This window comes from Spermophilus citellus, assembly GCF_964194105.1.
Source record: "Spermophilus citellus genome assembly, chromosome: 9".
Taxonomy (NCBI): domain Eukaryota; kingdom Metazoa; phylum Chordata; class Mammalia; order Rodentia; family Sciuridae; genus Spermophilus; species Spermophilus citellus.
Window position 1 is genome coordinate 128,308,525 of NC_138191.1, and position 27,873 is coordinate 128,336,397.

The following is a 27,873-nucleotide window of genomic DNA, read 5'->3' on the forward strand; positions in this document are numbered from 1 at the left end:
CCAGGCCTGCCTCTGAGCCAAGATGGCCGCAGCCACATGCAGGCCTCTGCCGTGTCTAGATGCAGCAGGTGCCCTGGAGAGGGTGGATTCCCACAAGCTGGCTCCTTCCCATTTTTCCAATGGTCCTTTAAGTGTCACCTGCTTGACAAGGCCTCTCCCAAGCACCATATCAGGAAAGCTGTCCCCCAGCCATGCCTGGCCCAGCAGCTCCCTCCAGTTCCTGCCTAGCACTCATCACGGTTCAAAATCGCCTTCTTTATTTATTGGCTTACTTGTTTAACCCTTCTTCCCGCCCCCTGCCCCAAGAATAGAAACTTTGTGAAAACCAGAACGATGCCCCGGGCCTTGCCCAGGGCCAGCACATGGAAGATGCTCCTCTAGTATCTGCTGGGTGAATGATGAATCTCTTTCCCCGCAGGGGGGTCCTGGTCGTCTTCTTTTGAAAGTTTGGCAGGGACGGGAAGGACGGAGGAGGCAGACGTGCACCGGTTGGCTGTTTCCTTTGTCCTTTAGTAGGCCCAGGGGACAGGAGGCTGGCCTGGGAGTCACAGCCCTTGAGCATTGGGACCTGGCATGCCAACCCCTCCTCCCACAGCCTGGCCCTTCCCGTTAATCCGTCTGTCCACAGACACAGGAAGAGAGGGCTTTGAGGGAGCCTTTGACTGTCCCCCAGGTTGAAGACCTCGCAGGCCCAGTCTTCAGGGGCCTCCCCTGGGCTTTAGGAGTCCCCTGGGGGCAGGGCGGGCTGTCTGGGAGGGAAGCGGGGTCCACAGCCCCTCTGCGGGGTGGGCGGGGTGGCAGGGCATCCTTGGCCTGGGCAAGGCACCCCCCACCCCAAGGGATGTCCAAAGCTGATTGGGGCTGGTTTTCCCCACAGAACACAATATAGGTCTTCATTGGCAGAGTAACAGGTCCCTGGCTAGGGCTGGGGACTTGGGGTGGCACTGGGGGAGCTGCTAGGGAGAGCTGTTTCCCACGGACACAGTCAATAACGAAAGTCATGTGAGCCGTAGGGATGGCCTTGTGACAGCGGGCCCGCTTCCCACCTAGAAGGAAGGAAAAGACCAAGGTTGGTGTTGGCACAGCCAGGGACGAGGTCTCCCAATGCATTCTTTCATCTGTTCCGTAGGGCTTAAGTGACCCACATGACAGGACAGCTGGGGGTTCAGAATACGGGGTCAGCATGGATTTATCTTTACTCTATGTGTTTTTGGTGGTGCTGGGGGTGGAACCCGGGGCCTTGCACACACTGGGAAAGCACCCTACAGCTCTGTTGCACCCCCAGCCTGAGACCCTGTCTTCATCAACCACCGTGGAGCCTCAAGTTCAGCACATCGGGGCTCTTCCACTTTCCTGTGCACGTGAACTGCCCAGGGACCTTGTTAGAGGGCAGCTCATTGGGGGTGGGGGCGCTGAGATTCTGCTCTTCTAGCAGGCTCCCAAGAGAGGCTGCGTCTGTTGGTCCATGGAGCACACTGGGAATAGCAGTTTCCTCAATCAAGAGGAAGGCCGGGACCACCTACTAGAGGTGAGGAAACTGAAGCTTAATTCATGTGGGTGTTGGTGGTTCTTGGGGCATACTGTGCTGCTCCACGTACTGTCCCCCCCGCCCCCCACATAATCTTTTCTTATTTTAAACACATTTTTGTAATATTGGCAATTAAATCCAGGGGTTCATGCATGCTAGGCAAACATTCTTCCACTGAGCTATTATACCCTGGTCATTTTAATGTTATTTTATTTGTGGTACTGGGGATTGAACTCAGGGACACTTGACCCTGAGCCACATCCCCAGCCCTGTTTTGTATTTTATTTAGAGACAGGGTCTCACTGAGTTGCTTAGTGCCTCCCTTTTGCTGAAGCTGGCTTTGAACTCTCTCCTGACTCAGCCTCCCTAGATACTGGGATTACAGGCATTCGCCACTGTGCCCGGCTCCCCAGCCCTTTAAATTTAATTTTATTTGTGGAATTGGGGATTGAATCCAGAGGGTGCACTACCAATGAGCTACAGCCCTTTTTATTTTGAGACAGGGTTTTGCTAAGTTTCTGAGACAGGCTTGTAACTTGGGATCCTCTTGCCTCAGCCTCCCAAATCCCTGGGATTATAGGTATTCACCATCACACCTGGCTTCTCCCCACATACTTTTGTCCATGGCCTCAGAGAGTCCTATCCACGCCCGGTGTCATCTACCTGGGGATCCCTACTCTAACTGTTGCACCCCACCTTCTCCTTAGCTCAGATCCTATTAGGTGGTAGAAGAGTGAGCGAAAAAAATCAATTATCGATAAAGCAAGAGTCAGAGCTGGTCTATCTAAAACCACAGTCTGTTCTCTTAAAAAACTAACTTTTCAGGTGAACCAAACAACATGCCTGTTCTCTTAATTCTGCACTCTTCACCATGCCATGGACTCAGAAGAAAGCTTATGTTCTGGTCAGCTGGTCAATTGAGGCACTACGTGAAGCCCCCCACTCCACTGTGGGGTGTGTGTCGTCAGACCCCCACCTGGCCTGCCCACCTCCCCTTCACCGAAGCTGATCTTTCTCCAGGGCTGAGGTGCCCTGTGCCACCCCTTACCAGAGCTGGTCTCTAGGCCGGTGTCTTTGAGGCTAGTTCTCCAGTCCCTGAAGTCCTCTGAGGGAGCCATGCCACTCACAGTGCCTGCCTGGGACTGGCAAAGTCCTCGCTACCTCTTGCAGGATGTAGCCACCCCACTCCAGGGACCAGATCTTTTATATTTACCAGATCCGGACCGGATCCGCTGAGTGAGCTACAGGAACTGGCCCAGGGCAGTTAGGGGCTTGCATTGATCAGCAGGGCTATGTCAACACGATTGTTGTTAGGTCCAGGGGACAGGCTTCCTATGAAACGGACACTATGTTTTCCCAACCCTAGCTGCTTCCTGACTTGGGCTGGGTCTCTGGAACCTTCTCAGCAGGCCTCAGTTTCCCAAATCTGCCTTTATCTGCCCGTTTCACCACCTCGCTTTGTGGGTTTGTTTCCCATCTAAAACGGGTGCTGCAGATACTCAGGCAAAACCACTGAGTTCACCGAAAAAGAGATGGACTTTAGAAGGAAAGGCGACCGAGCTGCATTAAATGGAAACGGCATCATTTCCATAAAAAAGAGGTAACCCGGCCTGGCCAGCAGGATCATGGTCCACTGGAGGTGTCCCTGCCCCAGGACCCCGGGATGGGTTACCTTCCAAGGCAGAAGGGACTCTGCAGATGTGATTAAGGCTGTGGACTTTGACTTGAGGAGATGATCCTGGATTCCGCGGCTGAGCCCAGTCTAATCCCAAGAGTCCTGGGAATCCAACCTTTCCTGGCCGGAGTAGAAAGACGCATGGAGGAGGAGGAAGGCCAGGAGCAACTGAGGCCTCCATGCACCATGGCTGGCTTTGGAGATTCTGTCACAGGGGAAGGAACCAGCTCAATTCAGTTTCTCAGACTACACTGTCTCTGGTGGCAGGTGCCAGCGGGGTGTCCTGTATTTCAACTGGGTTCTGACAGTGTCAACCTGGGGACCACATCGGATCCCAGAGGCTGAGGGCTGGGTCCCCAGGACTGCTCAGTTCAGACATTTGGAGAGCCCCATTCATATGCTTTACCTGGGCTTCGGACCCACCAGCTATAAATTGGGGTTCGACTGATCTGCAAGAGCACCCGGGACTCCAGGAAACACCCTCTTTAGTGGGTTTATTGCAGCGGATGTTACGAAGCGAACAGGTGAAGAGGTGAACGGGGGGCCAGGCACACGGGAACCCGGGAGGAGCTTCCATGCCCTCCTGGTGTGCCACCCTCCAGGAACCTCTAGGTGTTCAGCTCCCGGGAAAGCTCTCTGTCATTTGGGGCTTCTATGGAGACTTCAAGGCACGAGTGTGACTAAAGCGTGGGTGACTGGGTAGAGGTGGTTTCCTCTAGTTCTGCTGGACTGAGGGCAGAGCCTGGTGGCACTGTCGGCCTGCACCCCTCCCCCTGGGGCACGGGCAGGACTGCTCCTGCCAGGAGAGGTTTGAGAGCTTCATGGGCTGGGGGCAGCTCAGGGGTGAGCGCTTGTCTAGCATGCTCAAGGCCCTGGGGTCAATCCTCAGCAATACAGATTTTTTTTTAAAGAAATAAAAAAAGGTCTACTCTCAGGCAATGTTTTCTCTGGCCATCTCCGAGGTAGAAAGGTGGGGGAAGGTTAGGGTAGGTTTTTCCTCTCTGTGGCCCATCTCAGGAAGCTCTAGTTTCTAAGACCTGCCGTGGGGAGAAAAAGGAGCAGGTGAAGGGGGGTGGTCAGGTAGGAGAGAGACCTTGCTTCTGAGGCTGAAAGTGCCTCACCTTCCTAACAGAGGGCTCCTAGCCTTTATGGCCTTGAAGCCTCTTTGGAAACCAAAGACAAAAAGCCAAACACTTCACCCTTATTGTCCTAATCCCTGGAGCTAGGGACCATGGACAAAAAAATAAATATAGTATCACAGCAACAGAGGAAGAGACGCTGAGCCAAAAAACCCAGGTGCCTCTGGAGGCTGGGAAAAGGCAGGAAAAGGATTCTTCCCTAGCAACTCCACGGAGGAGCCTTCCTGTGCTCCTTGATTTGGTGGGTGTTGATGATCCGCAGAGAATAAATTTGTGTTACCTTTAGTGACTGTATTGTGGTGACTTGGTACAGCATCAATAGAAAACGAACATGCTAGGCAAATAGCAAAGAAACTAAAACAAAATGAAATCCTCGCCAAATATTTTTTGCCTGCATTAAATGACTTAAAATGTCACTTTAGCAATATATATTTTACCACAAATTAAAAAAAAATTTCTTAACAGCCGTGCCCATGTAGGCAACTCTGATACCATGTGATGAGAAGGGTGTTCACCTCTGCTAGGTCCTTCTCCCAAACCTGTGACCTTGGCTTAGACATGAGACTAATTGGGACTAATCCAGAGAAACTGGGGATTGAACTCAGGGGCACTCAATCACTGAGCCACATCCCAGCCCTATTTTGTATTTTATTTAGAGACAGGGTCTCGCTGAGTCCCTTAGCACCTTGCTTTTGCTGAGGCTGGCTTTGAACTTGAGATCCTCCTGCCTCAGCCTCCCGAAGTGCTGGAATGACAGGCATGTGCCACCGTGCCCAGCTAACGTTACTTTTTAGAAAGGAAAAAAACTTCTGTCTTCTTTCTCCTCATTGAACTACATTTCTGGGTAACCATACAGACCTGGTTGTTGGGAGGAATTCTTGTTTACAGAAAAATTCCAGCTGATCCAGGCCCAAGGCACTGATTTTTCCAATCACTAATGAAATCATTGCCTCAGATAAGGAAGGAAGATTCCACTACAAGTGGAAAGTTGATGGGAATTTTCCGGAGGAGAAGGCTGGCTGTCCAGCTCCCCACCCAGAGGCCTCAGGGGATGCTTTCCGAAGGTCTCAGTTGTGTGCTCTCACCCACAGGCTGGTTTGAGTCTACTCAGGCCTGGGGTTAAGTAATGGGGAACAGGGGGACAAAGTACAGCTTATGGGACAGGATGAAAAGCAGGGAAGTCCAGAGTGTAGGAAGTTCTGAGAGATGGGTGACCCATTTCTGCCATGAGGCAACGGAATGGAATGAACGGAAAACATCAGAACAAAAGTGACTCAAAAAGACGGTTTGGAACAACACCACCACCACCCAGTGTGGCCGTGATGGGAGGCCCTCTGTGAATCCTGACTTGAACAAAGCAATCACGAAAAGACAGTTGGAGAAAACTAGAAATGTTTGATTATGGTTGGATAGCCAATGATTCCAAAACAATATGTTCTTTTGGTTTTTTTCTTTCCCTTTGTAGTGTGGGGCACTCTACTGTAGAAATTTACACCTAGCCCTTTTTATCATTTGTATTTTTAAATTTCAAGGCAGGGTTTTGCTAAATTGTCCAGGCTGGCCTCAAACTTGCAATCCTCCTGCCTTAGATTCCGATTCGCTGGGATTAAGACATGAGCCATGGCACCATTGATTGATTGATACTGTGAACTGAACCCAGGGGTCCTTAACCACTAAGCCACATCTCCAGCCCTTTTTTTTGTATTTTGAGACAGGGTCTCACTGAGTTGTTTAGGGCCTCCCCAAGTTGCTGAGGCTGACTTTGAACTCACAATCCTCCTGCCTCAGTCTCCCCAGCTGCTGGGATTATAGGCATGCACCAGAGCACTCGGCAGGATGATGATGATGATGATGATGATGATGATGATGATTATCATTATTTTATTTGCTCTTTTTAGTTATACATGATAGTAGAATGAATTTTGGCAGATTATATATACATAGGAGTCTAATTTATTCTATCTGGGATCCCACTCTTGTGGTTGTGATGTAGGGCAGAAGAGGCCAAACACCAAGGAATCAAGAAGCAGGTTTATTGGCTGCAGGGTCCAGAGAGGCTATCACTTAAAATTCTCAGGACCTTGAGTCTGGAAATGTTTGGAACTTTATACCCAAGGTCGGGGGAGGTGGGGGCCTCAGAGGTTACATTTTTTGGAAACTACATAAAAGTATTTTTTTCCTTGAGTTCATATTTTTTAGCCACAATCCCAGCCCCAGGATTATTTTTTAATGGCTGCACGCTGAAATATATCAGAGTAGAATGTCATGATGCCTGGAATTTGCTTTAACACTTCTGCACTAAAAGAAACAAAGAATAAAAACTCCTGAGTCTATATGATGGCCATATAGAAAACATTTTATTTTTTCTAATTTTGTGTATCTAAAATATATTTCAAAACGGAAAGCTACTCAGGAGGCTGAGGTATGAGTTTGGGTCCAGCCTGGATAACATATCGAGATCCTGTGTCCAAAAACCAAAACAATAGGAAAAAAGGGGGGCTGGGATTGTGGCTCAGAGGTAGAGAGCTCGCCTAGCACGGGTGGGACCCAGGTTCGATCCTCAGCACCACACAAAAATTGTGTAGTGTTGTGTCCATCTAAATAAATAAATAGGAAAAAAGGGACTGGGGGTACAACTCAGTCCCCAGCTCTGCAAAAAGGAAACAGAAACCATTTCATGATGAGTGGGCAGAGGGCAAAAAGTATGCTTGATAAATTATGTGTAGCTGGGTGCGGTGGCACACTCCTGTAATCCCATCAGCTCGGGAGGCTAAGACAGGAGAATCATGAGTTCAAAGCCAGCCTCAGCAAAAGTGAGGCACTAAGCAACTTAGTGAGACCCTGTCTGTAAATGAAATACAAAATAGGGCTGGGGATGTGGCTCAGGGCTCGAGTGCCCCTGAGTTCAATCCCCAGTACCGAAAAAAAAAAAAAAAGTTATGTGTAGCTCACTTAGAAGTTATGAGCTATATAACTCAGATTTTCAATATTTGTGTCATCAAATCAATAATCTAAATTGTATAAATAGATGTATGTTGGTTCATCTACAGCTTTTCAAGTTTATGTCTATGAGGTGGCTAATCACCTGAAAAATTCCAGTTGCTGGGAAAATGTGGACAGAAACCTTCAGGTGGCAGGTGGGTGAGGGGTAGGCTGGAGACTCAGCATGTCACTCATGTCACTCTGGTGGTTGAGTGGAGGGATATTGGGTGGGACTTGGAGCACCTACTGGTAACATACTGAAGCAATGATCTCCGGCGAGAAACCAGGTAACTGGGAATCATCCCCTCTCGGGTTAGACGGAGGACTTGGTGTCTGCCCCGTCCAGCCATCGAGCCCAGGGTTGGGCTTCTTTCTTCCACACCATCCTAAGGAGTTTCTGGCATCCAGCTTCATTTGATAAAGGCCAATGGAGAGCCCAGATTTCAATCACTCAGATGAGCTCTTATAACTATTTCAATTTGAACCAGGTACGGTGGCACATGCCTGTAATCCCAGCAACTTGGGAGGCTGGGGCAGGAAGATCACAAGTTCAAGGCCAGCCTCAGCAATTTAGCAAAGCCCTAAGCAACTTAGTGAGACCCTGTCTCAAAATAAAAAAATAAAAAGGGCTGGGGATGTGGCTCAGTGGTAAAGCACCCCCTGGGTTTAATCCCTAGTACAAAACAACAACAGAAACACTATTTCCATTTGAAGAACAAAATCCCAAATCTCTGCCATGTGCCCTTATATCATATTCATAAATTTGTTGCCGAAATCTCAGTCCTTGTCTCTGATGCCAATCCAATAATGAGGACATGGTTTTGAGAAAAAGGAAAAAGAAGGTTTATTGCTTTGCTAGCAAAGGGGAGACACAGGAGACTCCTGTCCCAAAGGCTGTGATTCTGCCTATCTTCAGGAACAGGGGACTTTTACAGAGGTGATTCAGAGAAAATGAGATTAGGGAGGAGAGATCAGGAAGGAGATCAGGGAAAAGAAGATGGGGGAGAAGATTAGGAAAAAGAAGATCAGGGAGAAGTTTAGGGAAAACAGGATTTGGGGCGGGGGGACATGTAACTTTCAAAGCCAGAAGGGATATAGTCAAAGCATCAAGTGAACCCCTGTTACAAATTCAGCGAAGTTGAACGTTGTTGTGTTCTTTCCTCCCTGACACAGCTCCTCTAGACTCCAGTCATGCCCCTGTTCCCTAGGTTTCTGTTCACTTAATTGCCCAAGGCTTGTTTTGTAAACTAGGGTCAGACTCAGGCTGGTCCTTGAGGTTTTTTGGAAGCTATTCTTACAAATCTGGAAGCCACAGAGGTGGGTGGAGCCTTCTCAAGCAATCAGCCTGCCCTCGAGCAATAACATCCTCAGGTGAGACCACTACAGCTCCCATGGAAATGAGGATCAGCAGATGGGAAGAGGGGCTGCTTCCACCTGCAAGGAGTTCTCATTGGATTTTGGATTTGGGGAGTTGGGAAACTGCTGTCTACCCAAATATCCCCTTTCCAATTCTCTCTCTCTCTCTCTCTCTCATTGGTACTTGAGATTGAACCCAGGAGCACTTTACATATATATGTAAAGTGTGTGTGTGTGTGTGTGTGTGTGTGTGTGTATCCCCCCCCCCCCCCAGTGGTCAAGAGTGGCCCTGGTCTCTGACCCTGTGTTATGCTGAGTACGTAAACCCTCAGTCTTTCATTTCTGGAGATCGCAGTGCAGTTGTAAGCAGCTCTTCCCATCTTTATTCCCACCAGAATGGTCAATTGCACTCTTGTCTTCATTAGACAATCTCCCCTCAGCAATGATATTTATCATCATAAGTGACAACTTAAGTAATGACTTTTTTCCTGCCTGAAATTGATTACATGGGGATCACCTTCCAATCCAGTCTCCTGATTTTCAGCCTTGAGGACCCACCACCTGCCAAAACAGAAAACTCACTGGACTCTTTCTCCTTTCTGATCATGTCCTTTCTCTTTCTCTCCCTCTTTCTTTCTTCACCGCTAGGGACTGAAGCAAGGGCCTCAGGCATGCTAGGCCAGCACCCTACCACTGAGCTACACCTCTAGTCCCCAGATTTTCTTTTTAATTAAAAAATTTTAATTTTGAAATAATTGTAGGTTCACATACAGTTGTAAGAAATAATACAGAGAGACCACCCTGCATCCTTTACCCAATCTCCACTGATTCTAATAACTTGTGAAACTAGTACGATATTACAACCAGGACACTGGTGTTGATATAGGCAAGGTGCAGAACATTTCCATGTTGTTTATAGGCTTCTTTTAAGCACAGAGGAATTTAATAGAGAAAATTAGGTATTTATAAAATCATCTGAAGGGCTGAAAGAGTGGTCACTGTAGTGGACCTTCAATAGTGATTCCCAGAACACTTTAGAACTCACCAATCAAGAACTGTTGCTTCTGCTACAATCAAGAAAATGGGAAATCAGAGACCATTCCGGGAATTATTGCATTTTAGAACACATCATGGCCAGGTGAGGTGGCACATGCCTGTAATCCCAGCCACTCAGGAGGCTGAGGCAGGAGGATTGCAAGTTCAAAGCCAGCCTCAGCAAAAGTGAGGCACTAAGCAACTCAGTGAGACCCTGTCTCTAAATAAAATACAAAATAGGGCTGGGGATGTGGCTCGGTGGTTGAGTGCCCCTAAGCTCAATCCCCAGTACCAACAAACAAAACCAAAAATTAAGGCCTGAGTTCGGTGGTATGCGCCAGTAATACCGGTGACCCAGAAACTGAGGCAGAAGGATTGCATGTTCAAGGCTGGCCTGGGCAATTTAGCAAAACCTTGTCTCAAAATTAAAAATAAACAAATAAAAAGGATCAGGGCTCAGTGATGGAGCACCCCTGGATTCAATCCCCAGCACCCCAAAAACATGCTAGGGGGTCACGAGAGGGAATCTTTCTCATATGCAGGACTGTGATGACTGTCACCTTCCAGTTCTCACTTACCGGAAGAATCCATCCATAGGTGAGATTCCAACTCCAATTAAGTCTGAGAAGTAAAAATTTAACCTCTTACATTCTGGAGAGAATGGATGCTGGGTCCTGATAAAACCCATCTAATGAAGATAGACACACATTTGTACACTCAGTATTGGGAAGATAAGAGGATTCTTACCAAATCCATTATTTCCCCCTAAAAAAGATGTGAAAGTCCAGGGTGGAGGAGGATGCAAAGAAACCAGAACCCCTGTGCACAGCTGTTGGGAATGCAAAATGGTGTGGCCAACATGGAAATTCCTCATAAATTAAAAAATAGGGTGAGAAAGTAGCTCTGGGTAGAGTACTTGCTTAGCAGGTACAAGATTCTGGGCTTGATTCTGGCACTGAAAAAATAAATAGATAAGGAAGGGCATGGTAGTGCACACCTGAAATCCCAGAGGCTGAGGCAGGAGGATGACAAGTTCAAAGCCAGCCTCAGCAACTTAGGGAGGCTTAGCAAGACCCTGTCCCTAAATAAAAAGGGCTGAGGGATGTGATTCAGTGGTTAAGCATCCCTGGGTTCAGTCCCTGGTATCAATAATAAATAAATAAAATTAGATTCAGCAATCTTACTTCTAAGTATTTATCCTACAGAACTGAAATCAGAATCTCAAAGAAATAGTAGCACGCCAATGTTCACTGCAGCACTATTTGAAATGGCCAGGATGTGGAAACAACCTAAATGTCCATCAGTAGATTAGTAGATGAAGAAAATGTGGTATGTACATACAATGAAATATTATTTGGCCTTAAAAAAGGAACCCTGCAATGTTCAACAACAATGATAAAACTTGAGGGCATTATACTAAGTGAAAGAAAGCAGTCATTGAAGACGAATACTATGATTCCACTTCCATGAAGTATCTAAAAATGGTCAAATTAATAAAATCAGAGGGTAGAATTGTGGTTGCCAGAGGTTGGAGAAAAGGGGAAATAGGGAATTGCTAACCAATGGTCATAAAGGCTCATTGTACAAGAGAAATGTTACCCTAAAGAGCTGTTGTACAATACTGTGCCTGTGCTGTGTTGCACAATTAAACATTTGTTAATAAGACAGAGCTCATGTTAAATATTCTTACCACAGGTTAAATAACAAACTTAAAAATCCAGGATGTTAACTGCTGAACTTTTTAGTTTCCATAGTCATTGTGAAGATAGTAGTGAGTTGGCCAAAGTGACATTTGCTGTCGTTCTACTTAAGGGCCAGGGACTGAAAATGTGTAGGAATAGCCTGTCCTGTTGAATACTTTCTTCAGCTGTGATTGGCTGTTTGGGTGCAGGCAAAGAGAAAAGGTGACGCTTGATTCACCATCGTTGGAATTCTTACCAACCCATGTGACAAAAAAATAAGGAAGCAGAAGAGTAGGTGGCGATGGTGGTGAGAGTGTAGTTAAAATTGTGGATCACAGGGCCGGTGTAGCTCAGTAGGAATGCATTTGCAAAGTCCAGGGTTCCATCCCAGCACCACAAATAGATAAATAAACAAATAAAATTATGGATCATGGAAAATAAACAGGGCCAGAAGATTAAAAGGAGAAAGCCCACAAACTAAGGAAGAAGTCAGTGACTTTGAGAAACCAAAGAGATGGAATGAGGTGCCAGGCGGGGCGTGTACACACCCGTTGTAGGGCAACCTCACTTGCACTCAGGCTAATCCTGGAGTCGAGTAAATATGGAGCGGGTGACGGTGGTTTAAAAAGTAGAAAAATATAATGGGATTTACAGCTTTGGAGTCACAACTAGGTTCATATCTCTGCCCCATCACTTAGAAGATGTGTGATTATTTTATCCTTTGTGAGTCTCCCTTTTCCCTTCTTCAAAAGGGGGGGAAAATAAAACTATTTGAAAGTTGTTATAAGAATTTAATGAGGGGCTGGGGATGTGGCTCAAGCGGTAGCGCGCTCGCCTCGCATGCGTGCGGCCCGGGTTCGATCCTCAGCACCACATACCAACAAAGATGTTGTGTCCGCCGAGAACTAAAAAATAAATATTAAAAATTCTCTCTCTCTCTCTCTCTCTCTCCCCTCTCTCACTCTCTCTTTGAAAAAAAAAGAATTTAATGAGAATGCACATAAAGAGCTCAACGCAGCGTCTGGCGCTCAACAAGCGCTGAACACATGGAAGTCGGTACTGTCATCGTGGTAAGGCAGGGTTATAATGAGGACAATTCTAAGCGCAGAAGTAACTTAGAACTTTTGGATAGCTAGGCGCATGCGTCGGTCCGCGGTCGCGCATCCAGCGAGAGCGTTGCGCATGCGCCGGAAGTTGCAGCCGGGAAGCCAGCGAGGTCGGTTCCGCCCGACTCTAACATGGCGGCGCCCTTTGTCTGCTCTGAAGTGCCGTCCCTGGCCTTCTCGCGGCCGTGATGCACCTCCTCCTGCGGTGGGGTCCGGGACATGGCAGGTGAGGGTCATCAAGCGCCGGGGGCCGGGGGAGTTCCCGGAGCCGGGGCGGAGGCGGCGGAGGATGGGGCGCGGCGGGACGCCATGGACGGTTGTGTGGGGGAGGGGAGGGAAGTGGAATGGGACGGGAACCCGGCTGAGGGGACACCGCGGGCAGCAGGTGCGGGGCCGCTGGGAGGGGGCGCCGCCCGGAGAGCGGGCGGGAAGTGGGCGGGCGGACTTGCTGCCCCGGCGAGGCGGCGAGAGTGCCCTCCGGGGCCGGGTGACACCCCAGCTGGTAGCATCTCCGCCCCCGCCTCCGGCTGTCACCGCCCCTTGACCCCGCGCGCCGCGGCGGGTGGGCGTTCTGCGACCGCGAGGGGGCGAGGTGCTGGGCTGCGCTCGTCGCCGGCGGAGGCTGGAGGGCGCAGGTCCGCCGCGGCCGCCGCTGGCCCTGTCAGGAGGCGCCGTTCATTCATTCGTTCCGCGGACGCGGTTCGGCCCCCTCGGGTCCCGGGCAGAGCCCGCGATGCAGCCTGACGCCCGCCAGCGCGGGGCCCGCGGCCAGGAGAGGCCGGTTCCCTCTCCAGGCTGCGTCTCTGGGCTCTTTGGGCTCCCTGCCTCGGTTTCCTCATCCGTGAAGCAGAGAGGATAATAAAATCTGCCGCCCAAGATTGAGATAAAGGTTAAATGAGGTAGTAGGTGTAAAGTGCTTAAAATACCTGTGGTTACGAGTAAATGCCGTACAAGTGCGCGTTGCTGGTATTTGTGTCATCATTTCCCGGAGTTCAGACTCAGGTGGGAGACCTTGAGATACTGCTGCGCGGGAAGAAGTGCCCCCCTTGCTCAGGGAAGACGCAGTAGAGGCACTTCGCTGCTCCGGGAGTCTGGGTGAATCCAGGGAGGCTTCTGTCCCCCGAAGAAAACTGACACCTAAAGCTGGAGAAGGGGGCAGGGATCTGGGTGGAAGACAGGAGACAAGGCTGAAGGAAGCAGGCTCTCTCTGAGCCGTAGGGGACCTTGTAAACCCAGATAAGGACTTTAAATTGTAGGGTCTCGGGAGGTAGCTCAGTGTAAAGCGCTCCTGGGTTCAATCCCTACTACCAAAAATAATTAAATAAATACATTTTAAGTTATGGAGAACTCGGCATTTAAGAATCAGTCTTGTGGCCGGGGTGGATAGTGCACACCTATAATCCTAGCCACTGAGAGACTGAGTCAGCCAAGTTCAAAGCCAGCCTCAGCAACTTCCTGAGGCCCCAAACAACTTAGAACCTGTCTCAAATTGAAAAATAGAAAGGGCCTGGGGATGTGGCTCAGTGGCTAAGCACCCCTGGGTTCACTCCCTGGTACTACTACTACTACTACCACCACCACCTAATAATAATTAGGCTTGTAGATTAGAAAGATGGCTGGCCATGCTGAAGAATGTGTCAGAGGAAATGGCCCTGGAAGCCCATTAAGAGGCTGCTAGACTAATCCGGTTGAGAAATGGGGGTGGACTTGAGTTAGGTTAGAGGCAGAGTTGGGGAGAGATGGTTTCCAAGGTAGAACTGGAAAACAGTGATTAGTTCAATGAGAGAGTAAGGGGCAGGGAGGGGTCAGGATTGTCTCCTAGTTCTTCACAGGTAGATGCCAATACCACTCAATGCTATAGGAAGAGCACAAGGAGAGAAGACTTTGGAGTCAGGTGCCTGTAAAACTTTCAAGTGAAACCATCTGGTGGTGATCCCTTTGGCTGTCATCTACCTAAGTCTCCTGGAGCCAGGAGAGGGGACATGCTCACCTAGGGGAGGGTGGGAAATGAGAAGAACAGTGTCCGGGTCAGCGCAGTGGAATGCCATGGTGGAGTAGTACCCAGAGCAGCCTCGGGGTTTTTGCCTCTCAGTCTTCCATAAAGCAGGAGTTCCAGAGTGTGGGGACCGAAGCTGCGTTTATTCATCTTTGTGTCCAGCACATTTTCCGGCATGCAGCAGGCCAACAGTAACCCCGTTTAACATTTATTGAGCACTTGCTCTGTGCCAAGCATTCTGCACTTGCCTGTTTGATGGGTGGGTGGAAGTCTTAGGGAGCAGGTGCTGCCACCCTTCATTTTCTCATCAGATTTTTTCACTGAGTGTCTTTGATTCAAATAGTGAGCTGGAGGAGGGGAGCCAAGCTGCAGTTTATGTAGACAGATTGTCAGAAAAGAGTAGACTGGGCTATTTGGAAATCTGCGATGCATCTGTAAACCTCAGTGGTGAAACCAACCTCGAAAGAGTTTGTCTTCTCTGAGCTCAACATTCAGCTTTTTCGCTGGGCATGGTGGTACACACCTGTAATCCCAGTGACTGGGGAGGCTGAGGCAGGAGGATGACAAGTTTAAAGCCATCTTCAGCAACTTAATGAGGCCCTAAGCAACTCAGTGAGACCCCGTCTCTTTTAAATAAAATATAAAAAAGGACTGGGGATGTATCTTAGTGGTTAAGCATCCTGGGTTCAATCCCCAGTACCAAAAAAAAAAAAAAAAAAAAAAAGAGAGAAAGCTTTTGCTTTAAAATTAGTAATGACAAAAGCCTTATTACAGTTTGGTTGGGAAATCTTTTTTTAATATTTTTTATTTCTAGATGGATGTAACATCTTTATTTTGTTTATTGATTGTTATGTGGTGCTGAGTATCAAGCCTAGTATCTAACATGTGCAAGGCAAGCACTTTGCCACTGAGCCACAACCCCAGTTCTTTTTTTTTAATTTTATTTTTTAAGATATTTTCTTTTTTAGTTGTAGTTGGACACAGTACCTTTATTTTATTTTTATGTGGTGCTGAGGATCGAACCCAGTGCCCTGCATTTGCTAAGCAAGTGCTCTACCGCTGAGCCCCAGCCCCAGAAAATTGTTGATATTCCTATTTTTTTAATCAGGAAAGATAAAAGTAGATTAATTAGTGGGCAGTATTCACTCTTATTTTAATTAGGTGTTATCTAGAATGCTCCAGTAGGACTGGGGTGTGGCTCATTGATATAGCGCTTGCCTAGCAATTTATTTAGTACTGGTTCAATCCCCAGCACTAGAAATAAATAAACTGCTCCAACAGAGCAAGCCCAAGTACAGAGACTGAAACAAAATAGAAATTTACTCCTCACCTTTTAACTGTCTGAAAATCTGTAGTTCAGAGCTGTAGAGCAAGTCTCACTGTTCTGTGAGGTCCATCTGGGAACAGGGATCCCTTGATCATGTGGCTGTCCTTGCTCAAACCCAGACATCCATATCATGGTCCAAACTGGCTGCTTCATCTCCTGCCATCATGTATGAACTTCATTTGACAAAAAGAGACAGAGCAGGGCTGGGGATGTGGCTCAAGCGGTAGCGCGCTCGCCTGGCATGCGTGCGGCCCGGGTTCGATCCTCAGCACCACATACAAAGATGTTGTGTCCACCGAGAACTAAAAAATAATAATAATAAAAAAAAAAACAAAGTAAGGATGTGGTGTCCACCGAAAACTGAAAAATAAATATTAAAAAAAAATTCTCTCTCTCTCAAAAAAAAAAAAAGGGACAGAGCAAGAGTCATGCTCATTTTTTTTAAGGTTCTAAGGTTTAAAGAGACATTGTTATGTAATATGGTCCCCAGACCATAAACCAGTTTTGGTATCTGATATTCAACTAAAGAACCAATCATACCTGTTCTAGTGCTGGAGGGAAAACTGACAGAAGTCCAAGGAGAGTTGGGCTTGCTCCCCAGGCCTCTGTCTGCCTGGGCAGGCTGCTCTGGCTTGGGGTCGATATGTGGTGCTTGGGCCCAGAGAGCCCAGGCTTGCTTATGCATTCATTCGTTGTTTCCTGTGCCTGTTGTGCGCTGCACACTGTGCTCAGTGTTAGGAACATGGACATGCGTAACATTGGATCCCAGCAGCAAGATACTCCCCAACCCAGGTCACCCTGAATTGTGCTTGTATCATTCTCTTGCTTATTTTTTGGTACTGGGACTGAACCCAGGGACATTCTACACTGAGCTATATCCCTAGTCCTTTTTATTTTTTATTTTGAGGAAGGGTCTCCCTTAGTTGCCAGACTGGTCTTGTGCTTGTGATCCTCTTGTCTCAGCCTCCTGAGTAGCTGGGATTAACAGGCCTGTGCTGCGACACCCGACTGAGCATCTTTTCTTATACTTGCTGATCATTCCCGCTTCACTTTTTCTGAAACATCTGCTTAAATCTTTTGGCTATTTTTCTATTTGGTTATTTTTTTTTAATGTTTTTATTTATTTATTTATTTTTAGTTTTTGGCGGACACAACATCTTTGTTTGTATGTGGTGCTGAGGATCGAACCCCCGGGCTGCACGCATGCCAGGCGAGCATGTTACCGCTTGAGCCACATCCCCAGCCCTGGTTATTTTTTAATTACATGTAAATTTTTCTGTTTTTGTCTAAAAAATTTTAGATACTGATTCTTTGTAATCATACGGGAAAGCTGAACTATCTGCTTCTAATTTATGGCTTGTCTTTGCACTCCAGTCCCCCCCCCCCCCCCCCCCCCCGTTTTGGATGAGAAGAAATTCTTAACTTTATCATTTTTTTCTTTTATAGGTAGCACTTTTTGTTTCTTTTTAAGAACTTTTATTATTTTTCTGTATAGTGTGAGATGGAGGCCGACTTCATTTTCACTTTTTAAAAGAATGTACCAAATTGTCCCAGTTATTAAAAAACTGTATCCTTTTCCTCAAATTTTATCTGTACTGTCATCAGTACCCATTATTATATATTAAGTGTTCACAAATGTGTAGGTCTGTTCATGGACTTTTTTTTGGTTGTTGGTACCCGGGATTGAACTCAGGGACACTCGACCACTGAGCCACATCCCCAGTCCTATTTTGTATTTTATTTAGAGACAGGGTCTCACTGAGTTGCTTAGTGCTTCTCTGTTGCTGAGGTTGGCTTGAACCCGAGGTCCTCCTGCCTCAGCCTCCCGAGACCATCTGATTATGTTCCAGCGTTCTCAGATCTGTTTGGCTTATTTCACTGAGTTGCTTAGTGCCTCACTTTTGCTGAGGCTAACTTTGAATTTTCGATCCTCCTGCCTCAGCCTCCCAAAGTGCTGGGATTACAGGCATGCGTCACTGTGCCCGGCTTTTTTTTTTGGGGGGGGGTGGAGTACCTTGGAGCACTGAACCACATCCCCAGTCCTTTTTGTTTCTTTTTTAGAGACAGGGTCTTGCTAAGTTGCTTAGGGTCTTACTAAATTGTGGAGGCTGTTTTTTAATTCATGATCCTCCCACCTAAGCTTCCTGAGCACTGGGATTACAGGTGTGCACCACTGGGTCCAGCTTCATGGGCTTTTTACTATCTTTTATCTGTGTCCTTATACTAGATTGATTTAATCACTATAATTTTATAATGACTCTTGATATTAGGTAAGGTCCTGAGCCTTTGTTTTCCCATATTCATTTTAGATCATGCGTGTCAAATGCTGTAACATTTTTTGACAATATTTTATTAAAGTTTCTCTGAATTTATTATGTATCAATTTGGATAACCACCTTAACATTTTTTAAAATAATTTTTTTAGTTGTATTTGAACACAGTACCTTTATTTTTCATTTATTTATTTTTATGTCGTGCTGAGGATCAAACCCAGAGCCTTGCACGTGCTAGGCAAGCACTCTACCTCTGAGCCACTCTACCTATTTAGCCTTCCTGTCCATGAACATAGTATGTCTTCATAACTTACAAAGTTTAATTTTAGTCACTGTCTTAACATCTTACACTCAAACAGTTAAGGGCCTTAGAACACTTTAATTTCTTTTCTTTTTTTTTTTTTTTTTTTAAGAGAGTGGGGGGGGAGAGAGAATTTTTTTAATATTCATTTTTTAGTTATCAGCGGACACAACATCTTTGTTTGTATGTGGTGCTGAGGATCGAACCCGGGGCCGCACACATGCCAGGAGAGCGCACTACCCCTTAAGCCACATCCCCAGCCCTAGAACACTTTAATTTCTATCACTTGCTCTTTTTTCTCTCCCCCCTTCCCCTCTGCCCAGTATAGGGGATTGAATCTAGGGGTGTTTTACCACTGAGCTGCATTTCTAGTTTTTTTATTTTTTATTTTAAAACAGGGTCTTGGACTGGTTGCAATGCAATGTGCCTGTCATCCCAGTGACTCAGGAGGCTGAGGCAGAAGGATTGCAAGTTCAAAACCAGCCTCATCAACTTAGTGAGGCACTAAGCGACTCAGTGAGACCTGTCTCTCAATAAAATACAAAAAAGGGCTGGGGATGTGGCTCAGTGGTCATGTGCCCGTGAGTTCAATCCCCGGTTCAAAAACCAAAACAAAACGGAGTCTTGCTAAGTTGCTGAGGCTGGCCTTGCACTTGTGACCCTCTCCCAGGTCGCTGGGATTGCAGGTGTGCCGTCGTGTCTAGCATCATCGTTCACTTTTATGTTGTGGGTGTATGTTTTAGTTCTGTTTAAAAATTTACAAGACATCATTAGTTCAGTATTTGTTTAGATTTATCCACTTATTATTTACGACTTTCATTATTTCTCCTTCCTTCTTGCATCATATACTTTCCTTCTGGGATCACTTTTCATCTGCCTGAGGAATATCTTTTATAATTTATAAATTTGGACTGTTAAAAAAATAGATTTTGAACTGTTGTCCACCTGGGGGCCGGCTAATGGTTACACATTGGTGGGGAAGCTTTTTCCCTCCTCCATTCAGTGCCAGGATAGGAGGCAGTTTTCTGTGCAGCCTTCTTCCCACCGAGGTCCTGTGATACCTCCTTCCTGGTGGGGTGGGGCGTTCCGCTTGCTCAGTTCCGTGGATGCTTACCCAGCCTCCAGAGCGTCCCTTGCTCTCTAGATTCCAGCCTTTTAGTTTCATTTGACTCTCTGTATTGCTTACTGATTTGGTATTTCTGTGATGCATTTACAAACGTACTTTATAATCGTTTCTTCAGCTTCTGTAGCTGTTTGCTGTGGGTAAGAGTTGGCCCTGGCATGCAGTGCTTCCAGAAATTCAGATGTTTTGTGGTTTTAATTTTGTATTTCATTTGGTAGCAGCAAACTTTAAATATCATATTTTATATTTCATAACACTCATTAGTATAAGGAAAGGGGTTAGCAGGTACCTGTTCATGGCAGAATTTGCCCTTTGGGGACTGATTAAGGATCTGTTGAGCCACGAAAGTTTTGTTCTTCAGTAGAAGGAGCACAGTTTTTAGAGTATGTCAGACTTGGCCATGAGTCTGGGAATGGTGGCAGACCTCGGTCAGGCAACAGTCTCTGTAAGCTCATCTGTGCAGTGGGGTGACCATGCTAATACCATCTCCTTAGGATCACTGTAAGCACTGTTGAGGTGGCATGTGCGTGGGAAGCGTTTTGTGGTCGGTTCCCAGCAGCTCTTGCAGTTGTTCTCTTTGTGGTCTCAGTTGGCAGTGACTTCTCCACTGCCCTTGGGAAACAGGAGCCTACAGATTTCTCTTGCTAGTCACTTCCCTTGAGTGTTTAGTATGGGGAGCTTATTACTAGCAGAGCCGAGTTTTCTCAGGGCACGGTCACACTGTTCCACCAACATTCTTTTTTTTTTTTTTTTTTTTTTTTTAAGAAAGAGAGAGTGAGAGAGAGAGAGTGAGAGAGAATTTTTAATATTTATTTTTTAGTTCTCGGCGGACACAACATCTTTGTTGGTATGTGGTGCTGAGGATCGAACCCGGGCCGCACGCATGCCCTGCGAGCGCGCTACTGCTTGAGCCACATCCCCAGCCCCCCACCAACATTCTTTTACAGGACTCATGATGTCTTTTCTCTTTCTCTTTCCCATTTGCTGGGGATGGAACTCAGGGCCTTGCACATGCCAGACAAGCACACTGCCACTGAGCTACATCCCCAGCCCTTTCTAGTTTATTTTGAGACAGGGTCTTGCCGAGTCACCCAGGTTGACCTCCAACTTGAGATCCTCCTGCCTCAGCCTCTTGAGTAGCCTGGTGTGAGTAGCTTTGTGTGGACACGGCCTTTCTGTGTTTCAAGGGCCTTTTGTATTTCAGGGCTATTGCCCTGTATTTACTGCATGGGCCAGAAACATTCTCTTCACATTGTATTTGTGTTCAGGAAGTTGAGAAGAGTGGAAATTGAATGAAACTGCACATTTAGGTTTCTAGTCTTTCACACCCTAAGCATAGTTTGTGGGTCTTGCTCACTGCAGCAGCCCCTAACTTGACCAGCCTGCCTGCCTCAGAGCAGGCATGGTCCTGGAGTCTCAACTCTCTCCTGCTCTCGCTGTTCTAGGACCAGGAGCCAGGCAGCACATGGGAGGTTTCTGAGTTTCTCTCATAAGCTTGCACTTCAAAGTGGCAGGCTGACAGAGTGCCAGGGTTGCAGGTCACCCACTGCAAGGCTTCCTGCAGCTTAGGGGTTCACAGGTGGTGGGGTTTACAAGGCGGAGGTCAGTAGCACGGTTAGTTCCAGGGCAAATATGGAGGCCCAGCCTCAGCTTATCTGTAGGGTCACCATATTATATCATCTGCATCTGATGAGCCCTGTGCCTTTTAGAAATTATTGGAAATTGAGACATCAAGTTCTTGGCCATTTTTTTTATGTAGGTGTAACTTAAGGTTTTGAGATCCCCAGAATATTTAAGATATCTTTTTACTTGTTTAGATTTCCTAATCAGTTTTTTTTTTGTGTGTGTGTGTGTGTGTGTGTGTGTGTGTGTGTTAGTGGTGCTGGGAATTGACCCTTGGATCTCACACATGCTAGGCAAGTGTTCTACCGTGAGCTACACCCCTAGTCTTAGTTAAGCTTTACAAAATCTTTACTTAGTTTAATCCTGTTTGGAATGATATATGTAACATTTGATGTTGACATCCACCATATATTTCACAGTTGGTATTTATGTCTTGTGTAGTTCATGTTCACAGTTGGTAGTCTTTCATACTGTAGGAAAAATTTTAAATGAAAAAAATCTGCTGGGTACTAGGTAAATAGCTAATTTTTTATTGTCATTCACATGATATCCACTATACTTAAAATTCATCTCTTTGTAATCTGTAATCTCACTAAAGAAAGCATTCATTTGTTCAGCGTTTATTAAATCTTAACACTTGAAGGACCTTAGCAGTCACCTAATCCTAATGAGGATACAAACCCAGGGAAAGTCAGTCAAGGGAAGAGCCTGTGTCACGTTGAAGTCCTCCTCCCTCCATTTCCAGTCTGTATTTAACCTCGTTTTTTCTTTGGCTTGGCTTCTCCATCCGCCACAGGATTTGTGCCTCCTTTGGAATTGCTGTGCTCTCTCTCTTTGGGATTGTCACGCTCTGCTCCTCAGTGAAAGCCTCATTACCTTGGAGCCAGGAGAGTGAGCATTCCTTGAGCCTTTTCCTGGTCTCAGTGCAGGTGGAAACTTCACCTGAGATGGGCACCTGGACCCCTGATGAGATTTTTACATCCACATTTAGAAGAGAGGACAGGATCAGAGCAGCAGGTTCCCATGGGTAGTAATAATGACGATGGCCAGGAGCCACTCCACCACATAGGAACCTTCCCGTCATCCCCATCTTATAGGTCACCAGTCGAGGTTCGAGGTGCATGTGCTCTTGCCTGAGGTGCTCACCCATCCTGGGATGGACAGGTGGAGGCTTTGGCTGGTGCTGGGGCTTGTGAGCCTGGGGTGAACATGGCTCCCGGCTCCCAGCATCACAGGGCTTCATGTGGGCCTGAAAACGAGGGTGCCACCTGTTCTCTTGGGGAGTCCCCTGAAGGCATTTCTACTCAGAGTTTCCTAAGTGACACAATCTCTGCAAATGGCACTTTTCTATTTCCTCTATGAGAAATGTTTTCCTATTGATAAATTTTTAGTCACCAGGTCTTGTAGAAAATGTCTTAAAGGATTTATGGTGGCTAGAAATGAAGGACTTAGATCCCTGACTCAGGGTATTCTCTCTGTATCTCCTTTCTTCCTTCTTAACATCCTCAGTTTTAAATTTTTAATAGTATGTACAAGTGGTAAAACAAAAAAGTGCATTACCGTTGGCTCCTGCGCCCTCTGGAGATGTGGGTGTGGGTATCTTCTCTCAAGTGAAAGTCAGAGCTGTGACTCTTGGCCTGGTTGTGGCCTGGACAGCAGCGTGGCCAGCTTCTGTGAGGAGGGAGCTGACTATCACTGAGGGTGTTAGCACCCCTGCCGGAAGAGGCACTTGGCCTTTGCGGGTCATGTGCTCCTCTGTGGGAGGCGCCTCTTATAGGCTGCTCAGAGACCCATGGAAGAGTGAGTTGAGTTCTTCTAGGTCCTGGCTGGACCCTCCCAGTGCTAGTGGGGCAGGAGCGGGACACTGTTGTTTTTCCTGTCCCAAGGGTCCAGTGCTGTGGGCATCCCAACCTGCTTGTGTGCTTCTGATCTCCACTCTGCTTTCTGCTCGCCAACTGCAGAGGACGAGCTAGCTCTGATGTGGAAGTCACACCTGCACCTGGTCCCCCCATGTGCCCACCATTCTTTGTCATACTCCTGCTCCGTGGCTCATGCCTCCCCTGCCTGCACAGCCTTGGTGCCTTTGCTCACACGTCTCTTTAGATGCAGCCAGGTCCATGTCACGCGCTCATCAGATTGTCTTTCTCCTGGGTGGATGGTCCCAAGGGTGAGGCTCAGCCCTGGCCACCTTCTCCTGCCGGGCTGCCTTTGCAAGGCTTTCTGGGGTGTTGTGGGAGGTGAGCCCTGGCTTCACTGGCTGAGCACTCCCTCGAGTGCCTGGTTCGTTCTGCTTTATGGGCTCACCTTCCCTTCACTGCAGGCCTGTGTGAGGGCGCAGTATCTGGCTCCACTCTTGCCAGGCCTGGGCAGACTTCCTGTTTGCCTTTCGTCTTGGCGAGTGCTCGGTCATCATCTTTTTGTGGTTTTCCTGTTTTGTGGGTGAGCAATCTAAAGCTCTTGCCTGAAGTCACTCGGTCAGGTACTAGATAGAGCAGGACTCAGGCGCTCGCCCTTGGATCCCGAATCTGTTGGTCTTTTCCCTTCTTCATCCAGTGTCTGCGCCCTTCACTGTGTGCACGGGCTGGCCTCAGCAGAGCTCGATTCTTCCATGGAAGACTCCCCCAGTCTTCCTCAGCTCGGCCAGCTGCTCAGGCCCGATCCTCCAGGTCCCCACGACTCCTTCCCTTTTCTCCTAGTCAATGTCGATTAGGTCAGCTAATGATGTTGGTTCAGCCAAACACAACCCTGATCCAAGCACTTCGGTTGCCACCTGGGTGAGGGTGCCACCATCCACCATCTCTTGCACCCACTGCCGTGGTCTGTGTAGCCTTCCTGTCTCCACCCTGGCCCCCTTGTAGTCTCTCTCCTGCTGCAGTCAAAGGGGCCCTTTGAAAATGCCACCATTGTGATCTCAGCTCTCCCAGGGCCTCCCAGTGCACTGAGGGGAAAGTCCAGTCCAGAGTGCCCTTCAGAGCTGGGAGCCCTCAGCCCTCTGTTGCCAGTGCTGACTCCCTCCCCACCTGCCCGCCCTCCCACAGGCCTCAGTGCCATGGTCATGCTGCCTCGAGGCCTTTGCTTCTGTTCTTCCTGTGTCTCTTTATAGTGTCATAGCTCACTCTGGCACTTCATTTAAATGCCACTTCCTCAGAGAGGGATGTTTGGTTCCCCTGCTTCCCTTTTCTTCTTTCCTATAGCAGGGATTGAACTCACGGGTGCTCTGCCAGTGATTACATCCCAAGCTCTTTTTTTTTTTTAATTTTTTTTTTTTAGTTGTAGATGGACACAATATCTTTATTTTTTTATGTGGTGCTGAGGATTGAACCCAGTGCCTCATGCATGCCAGGCAAGTGCTCAACCACTGAGTCACAGCCTCAGTCCCACCAAGCTCTTTTTACTTTACTCTGAAACAGGGTCTCTCAAAGTTGTTCAGGCTGGACTCAAACTTGACATCCTCCTGCCTTGGCCTCCTGAATATCTGGGATTACAGGTGTGCATCACTGTGCCCAGCTTCTTTTTTTTTTTTTTTTTTTTTTGAGAGAGAGAGAGAATTTCATTATTTATTTCTTAGTTTTCGGTGGACACAACATCTTTATTTGTATGTGGTGCTGAGGATCGAACCCAGGCCGCATGCATGCCAGACAAGCACGCTACCGCTTGAGCCACATCTCCAGCCCTGTGCCCAGCTTCTTGGTCCCTTTCTTAAATATTAAATTGAAGAATGTCCCTCTAGGTGTGGTGTCACACATCTGTAATCCCAGCTGCTGAGGAGGCCAAAGTAGAAGGGTCACAAGTTCAAGGCCGGTTGTAGCAACTTAAGGGAGACCCTCTCACAAAATAGAAAATAAAAAGGGCTGGGATGTGGCTTAGTGGTAAAGCACTTCTGGGTTCAATCCCCAGTATTGTGAGTGGGGCAAAAAAAAGAATGCCCCCTCCCCTCAGCTTGCTCTAGCTTTCTCCACAGCACCTGGGAGATCGAACACACTGTTTTACATACTGTATGGACTTCTTACTGTCTTCCAGGTGAGGCTCACAGTCCTCACCTCAGACGAGCTGAAGAGGTAGTCTTTGTTCTGCTCTTATGTGGCTGCAGAGCCCCAGGGGCAGTGCAGCAGATGGGAGTAAGGATGTCACCCTCTGGCCCTCTGTGTGCTGGGAACATCTCCCACCTACCATGTAGGTTTCTCAGGTGGCCATCGTCTTAGTCTGTCTTGTGTTGCTGTATAATATACCACAGTCTGGTATATCTTGTGTTGCTGTATAATATACCACAGATTTAAAAACAAAACCCTCACAGTTCTGGAGGCTGGTAAGTCCAGTATCAAGGTGCCAGCATCTGGTGAGGGCCTCCGAGTTGCAGTTTCCTGTGCAGAAGTGGGAAGGAAATGGGGGTGCAAGACTGAGGAGGGGTGCCGGGCCTCCTCCTTTCTGCCAGGAGCCCACTCCTGCTGTAACAGCATTGATCCAGCAGGAAAGCAGAGCACCCTCATGGCCTGATGGCCTCTTAAGGACCCCTCCTCTTTATACTTTGACCTTGGCAGTTAAATTTCAGTGTGGGTTTTGTAGGGGGCAGACATCCAAACCACAGTGCACTTGGATGTGCTTGTGATTGATAGCTCAGAAGTTCATTGTTAGAGTGGATTTTGTCAGTTCACTTGATTAACAAATACAAAAGCACAACTGTCATTTCTTTTTTTTTTTTTTTTTTTAACACTTGTTTATTTTTTTATGTGGTGCTGAGGATCGAACCCAGGGTCTCGCACGTGCGAGGCGAGCGCTCTACCTGAGCCACAACCCCAGCCCCCACAATTGTCATTTCATAAGGGTCTAGGGAATGTTGACATTGAGTTACACAACTCAAAAAGGCCCGCTCTCTGCTCTCTTCCAGGTCTGTTTGTCACCTCCATCTGTAACTTCTTTAGAGCAGGGTCCTGGATTAGTGCTGTGAGCAGCTGTGAGGGAGAAATAAGCACCCACACCTGACAGTGGGCTTTCTATGCTGGCAGGAAGATGAGGTGGCACAGTGTCATTTCAGGCTATCAGTACTTGTGGCTGGGGGTGAGGGGAGAAAAGCTCAGATGTGCCCACGTCCTACATGATCTTAATATAAGAAGAGTGTTTGCTGGGCAACCCACTAGGCTGGGTTGGCTGCTATTTGCTACCCTGCCAGGTCACACCTAAAGGGAGAGAGAGTCACCTGGGTGGGTGGTGGATTGGGTGGGTAGCTTTCAAGGTCACAAGGCTGGCTTGGAACTTCCATTTCCTTGGCTTGAGTTTGTTGACCCACCTGTATTTCTAGAAGATCAGGCATGCCAAATCACTGGCAGCCCAAAGGTGACTTCTCCCACCTGCTCTCAGGTTCCTCAAGGCACTTGGACAGGCTTGGCTGTGTTCCTGTGGAGGCTGGAGCTGGGCGTGACCTGTTGTGGGAACCAGAGGCTATGGATATGAAGCTCAGCATCTTCTTGTGGTAGGCCAGTTGTTTCCTGGCCTAATGGTGCCCCTTTGTGTGGCAGTTTGGCTGAGTGCTTGCTAATAAACTGGGTAATGTTTCATGTTTGAAAGGTGTCCACCCGACCCCAGATGGAGCTGCGCTCTGTGGGGTCTCTGCGCACTCTGGGGAGGTCGTTGCGCGCAGAGCGCTTAGCAGAACAGCTGCTTGATGTAAAGTGCCTCCCAGCAGAGAAAGTGGCTCTGAGTGGCTCTTTGCTCAGCGCCTCCTCCCTGGACTCCCTCCCTCCCTCTTTTCTTGCTAATGGTGTTCTGGGATTTTCCTAGATTGCATTTAGAAGGAATAATGGGTTATGATTATGCCTTTCTAACAGGGTGGAGTCACCAAACAGTTATTGACTACCCCTAAGGCATCCGGTATAAAAGGGACATAGAAATCATCTGATAAAGTCTTTGGCCTTAAAAAAGAAAATTGCATTCTTCATCTCTGCCTCCTGGTGACAATAGTTGGCTGAGTGCTGACAACACACCAGGCCCTGGGTCCTGTACCTGACTTTTTACCTATGTTGTTCTTTTGTTTTTTTGGCACTGGGGATTGAGCCCACAGGTGCTATACCACTGAGGTATGTCCCCATCCCTTTTTGTTTTGAGATAGGGTCTTGCTAAGTTGCCTAGGCTAGCCTCAAACTTGTGGTCCTCCTGCCCAGTTTCCCAGGTAGCTGGAATTACAGCCATGCACCACTGTCAAGTGTTGGTATATACAAATTCTTATAAGCTACCTCAAGCCGCTGCTAGAGTGAGGAGGAAGGGAGAGTAAGGGGCCTCCTCATTGACATGTAATCTCTTCCTTTCCTGGCTGTGCTTTTTTTTTTTTTAGTGACTGGGGATTGAACCCAGGGATACTCTACCACTGAGCCACATCCCTAGCCCTTTTTATTTTTATTATGAATCAGGGTTTCGCTGAGTTGTGTGGGGTCTCGCTAGATGCCAAGGCTGCCATCCACATTTCTGAGCCTCCCGAGTTGCTGGGATTGCAGGCATGTTCCACAGTGACCAGCTACCTCCATTCTTTGTCCCTGTAACAAATGTGTTAAATCCTCCCATAGGCCACTTGTTATTGGAGACACTGCCAGGGCCTGCCTATGGTAGGCTGCAGGCGAAGCTCCAGGCCTGCTGCTTCCCAGAGGCAGCAGCGTGGAACTTGACAGCTGGCCGTGGCTGCATTCTTAGTTTTCTGGTGCCCAGAGTGTGCCCTGCCTGGCCTTGTTCTTTTGGACAT

The 27,873-nt window shown here is 47.6% G+C and overlaps 2 protein-coding genes across 3 annotated transcripts in view; one reads left to right on the forward strand and one right to left on the reverse strand.

Annotated features, from left to right (window-relative positions):
* Positions 1 to 247: 247 nt before the first annotated feature.
* Positions 248 to 2,701, reverse strand: SRARP (steroid receptor associated and regulated protein). The gene is made up of 2 exons (XM_081308804.1): positions 2,577 to 2,701; positions 248 to 1,046 (listed from the first exon to the last, which is right to left on the reverse strand). Exons 1-2 carry the CDS (start codon positions 2,644 to 2,646, stop codon positions 610 to 612), a joined length of 507 nt encoding a protein of 168 aa, XP_081164930.1. The 5' UTR covers positions 2,647 to 2,701; the 3' UTR covers positions 248 to 609.
* A 9,878-nt stretch (positions 2,702 to 12,579) lies between these two features.
* The window catches only part of ZBTB17 (zinc finger and BTB domain containing 17), a 28,386-nt gene continuing 13,092 nt past the window's right edge, over positions 12,580 to 27,873 (forward strand). For both annotated transcript variants that reach the window (XR_014023778.1, XM_081308088.1), the window contains exon 1: positions 12,580 to 12,729. Coding sequence is in view for 1 of the 2 variants with exons in the window: in XM_081308088.1 (XP_081164214.1) it covers positions 12,723 to 12,729 (7 nt within the window). In the remaining variant the exon portion in view is untranslated. The remainder of the gene's footprint in view (positions 12,730 to 27,873) is intronic.

What these genes read in the sequence shown, in the direction of transcription:
- SRARP (XM_081308804.1), bottom strand. Translation starts at nt 2,646, where the DNA reads ATGGCTCCCTCAGAGGACTTCAGGGACTGGAGAACTAGCCTCAAAGAC. An exon ending in CGGCCTAGAGACCAGCTCTG is followed by an intron (nt 1,047 to 2,576) that starts GTAAGGGGTGGC and finishes CCTTCCTTCTAG; the next exon opens with GTGGGAAGCGGGCCCGCTGT.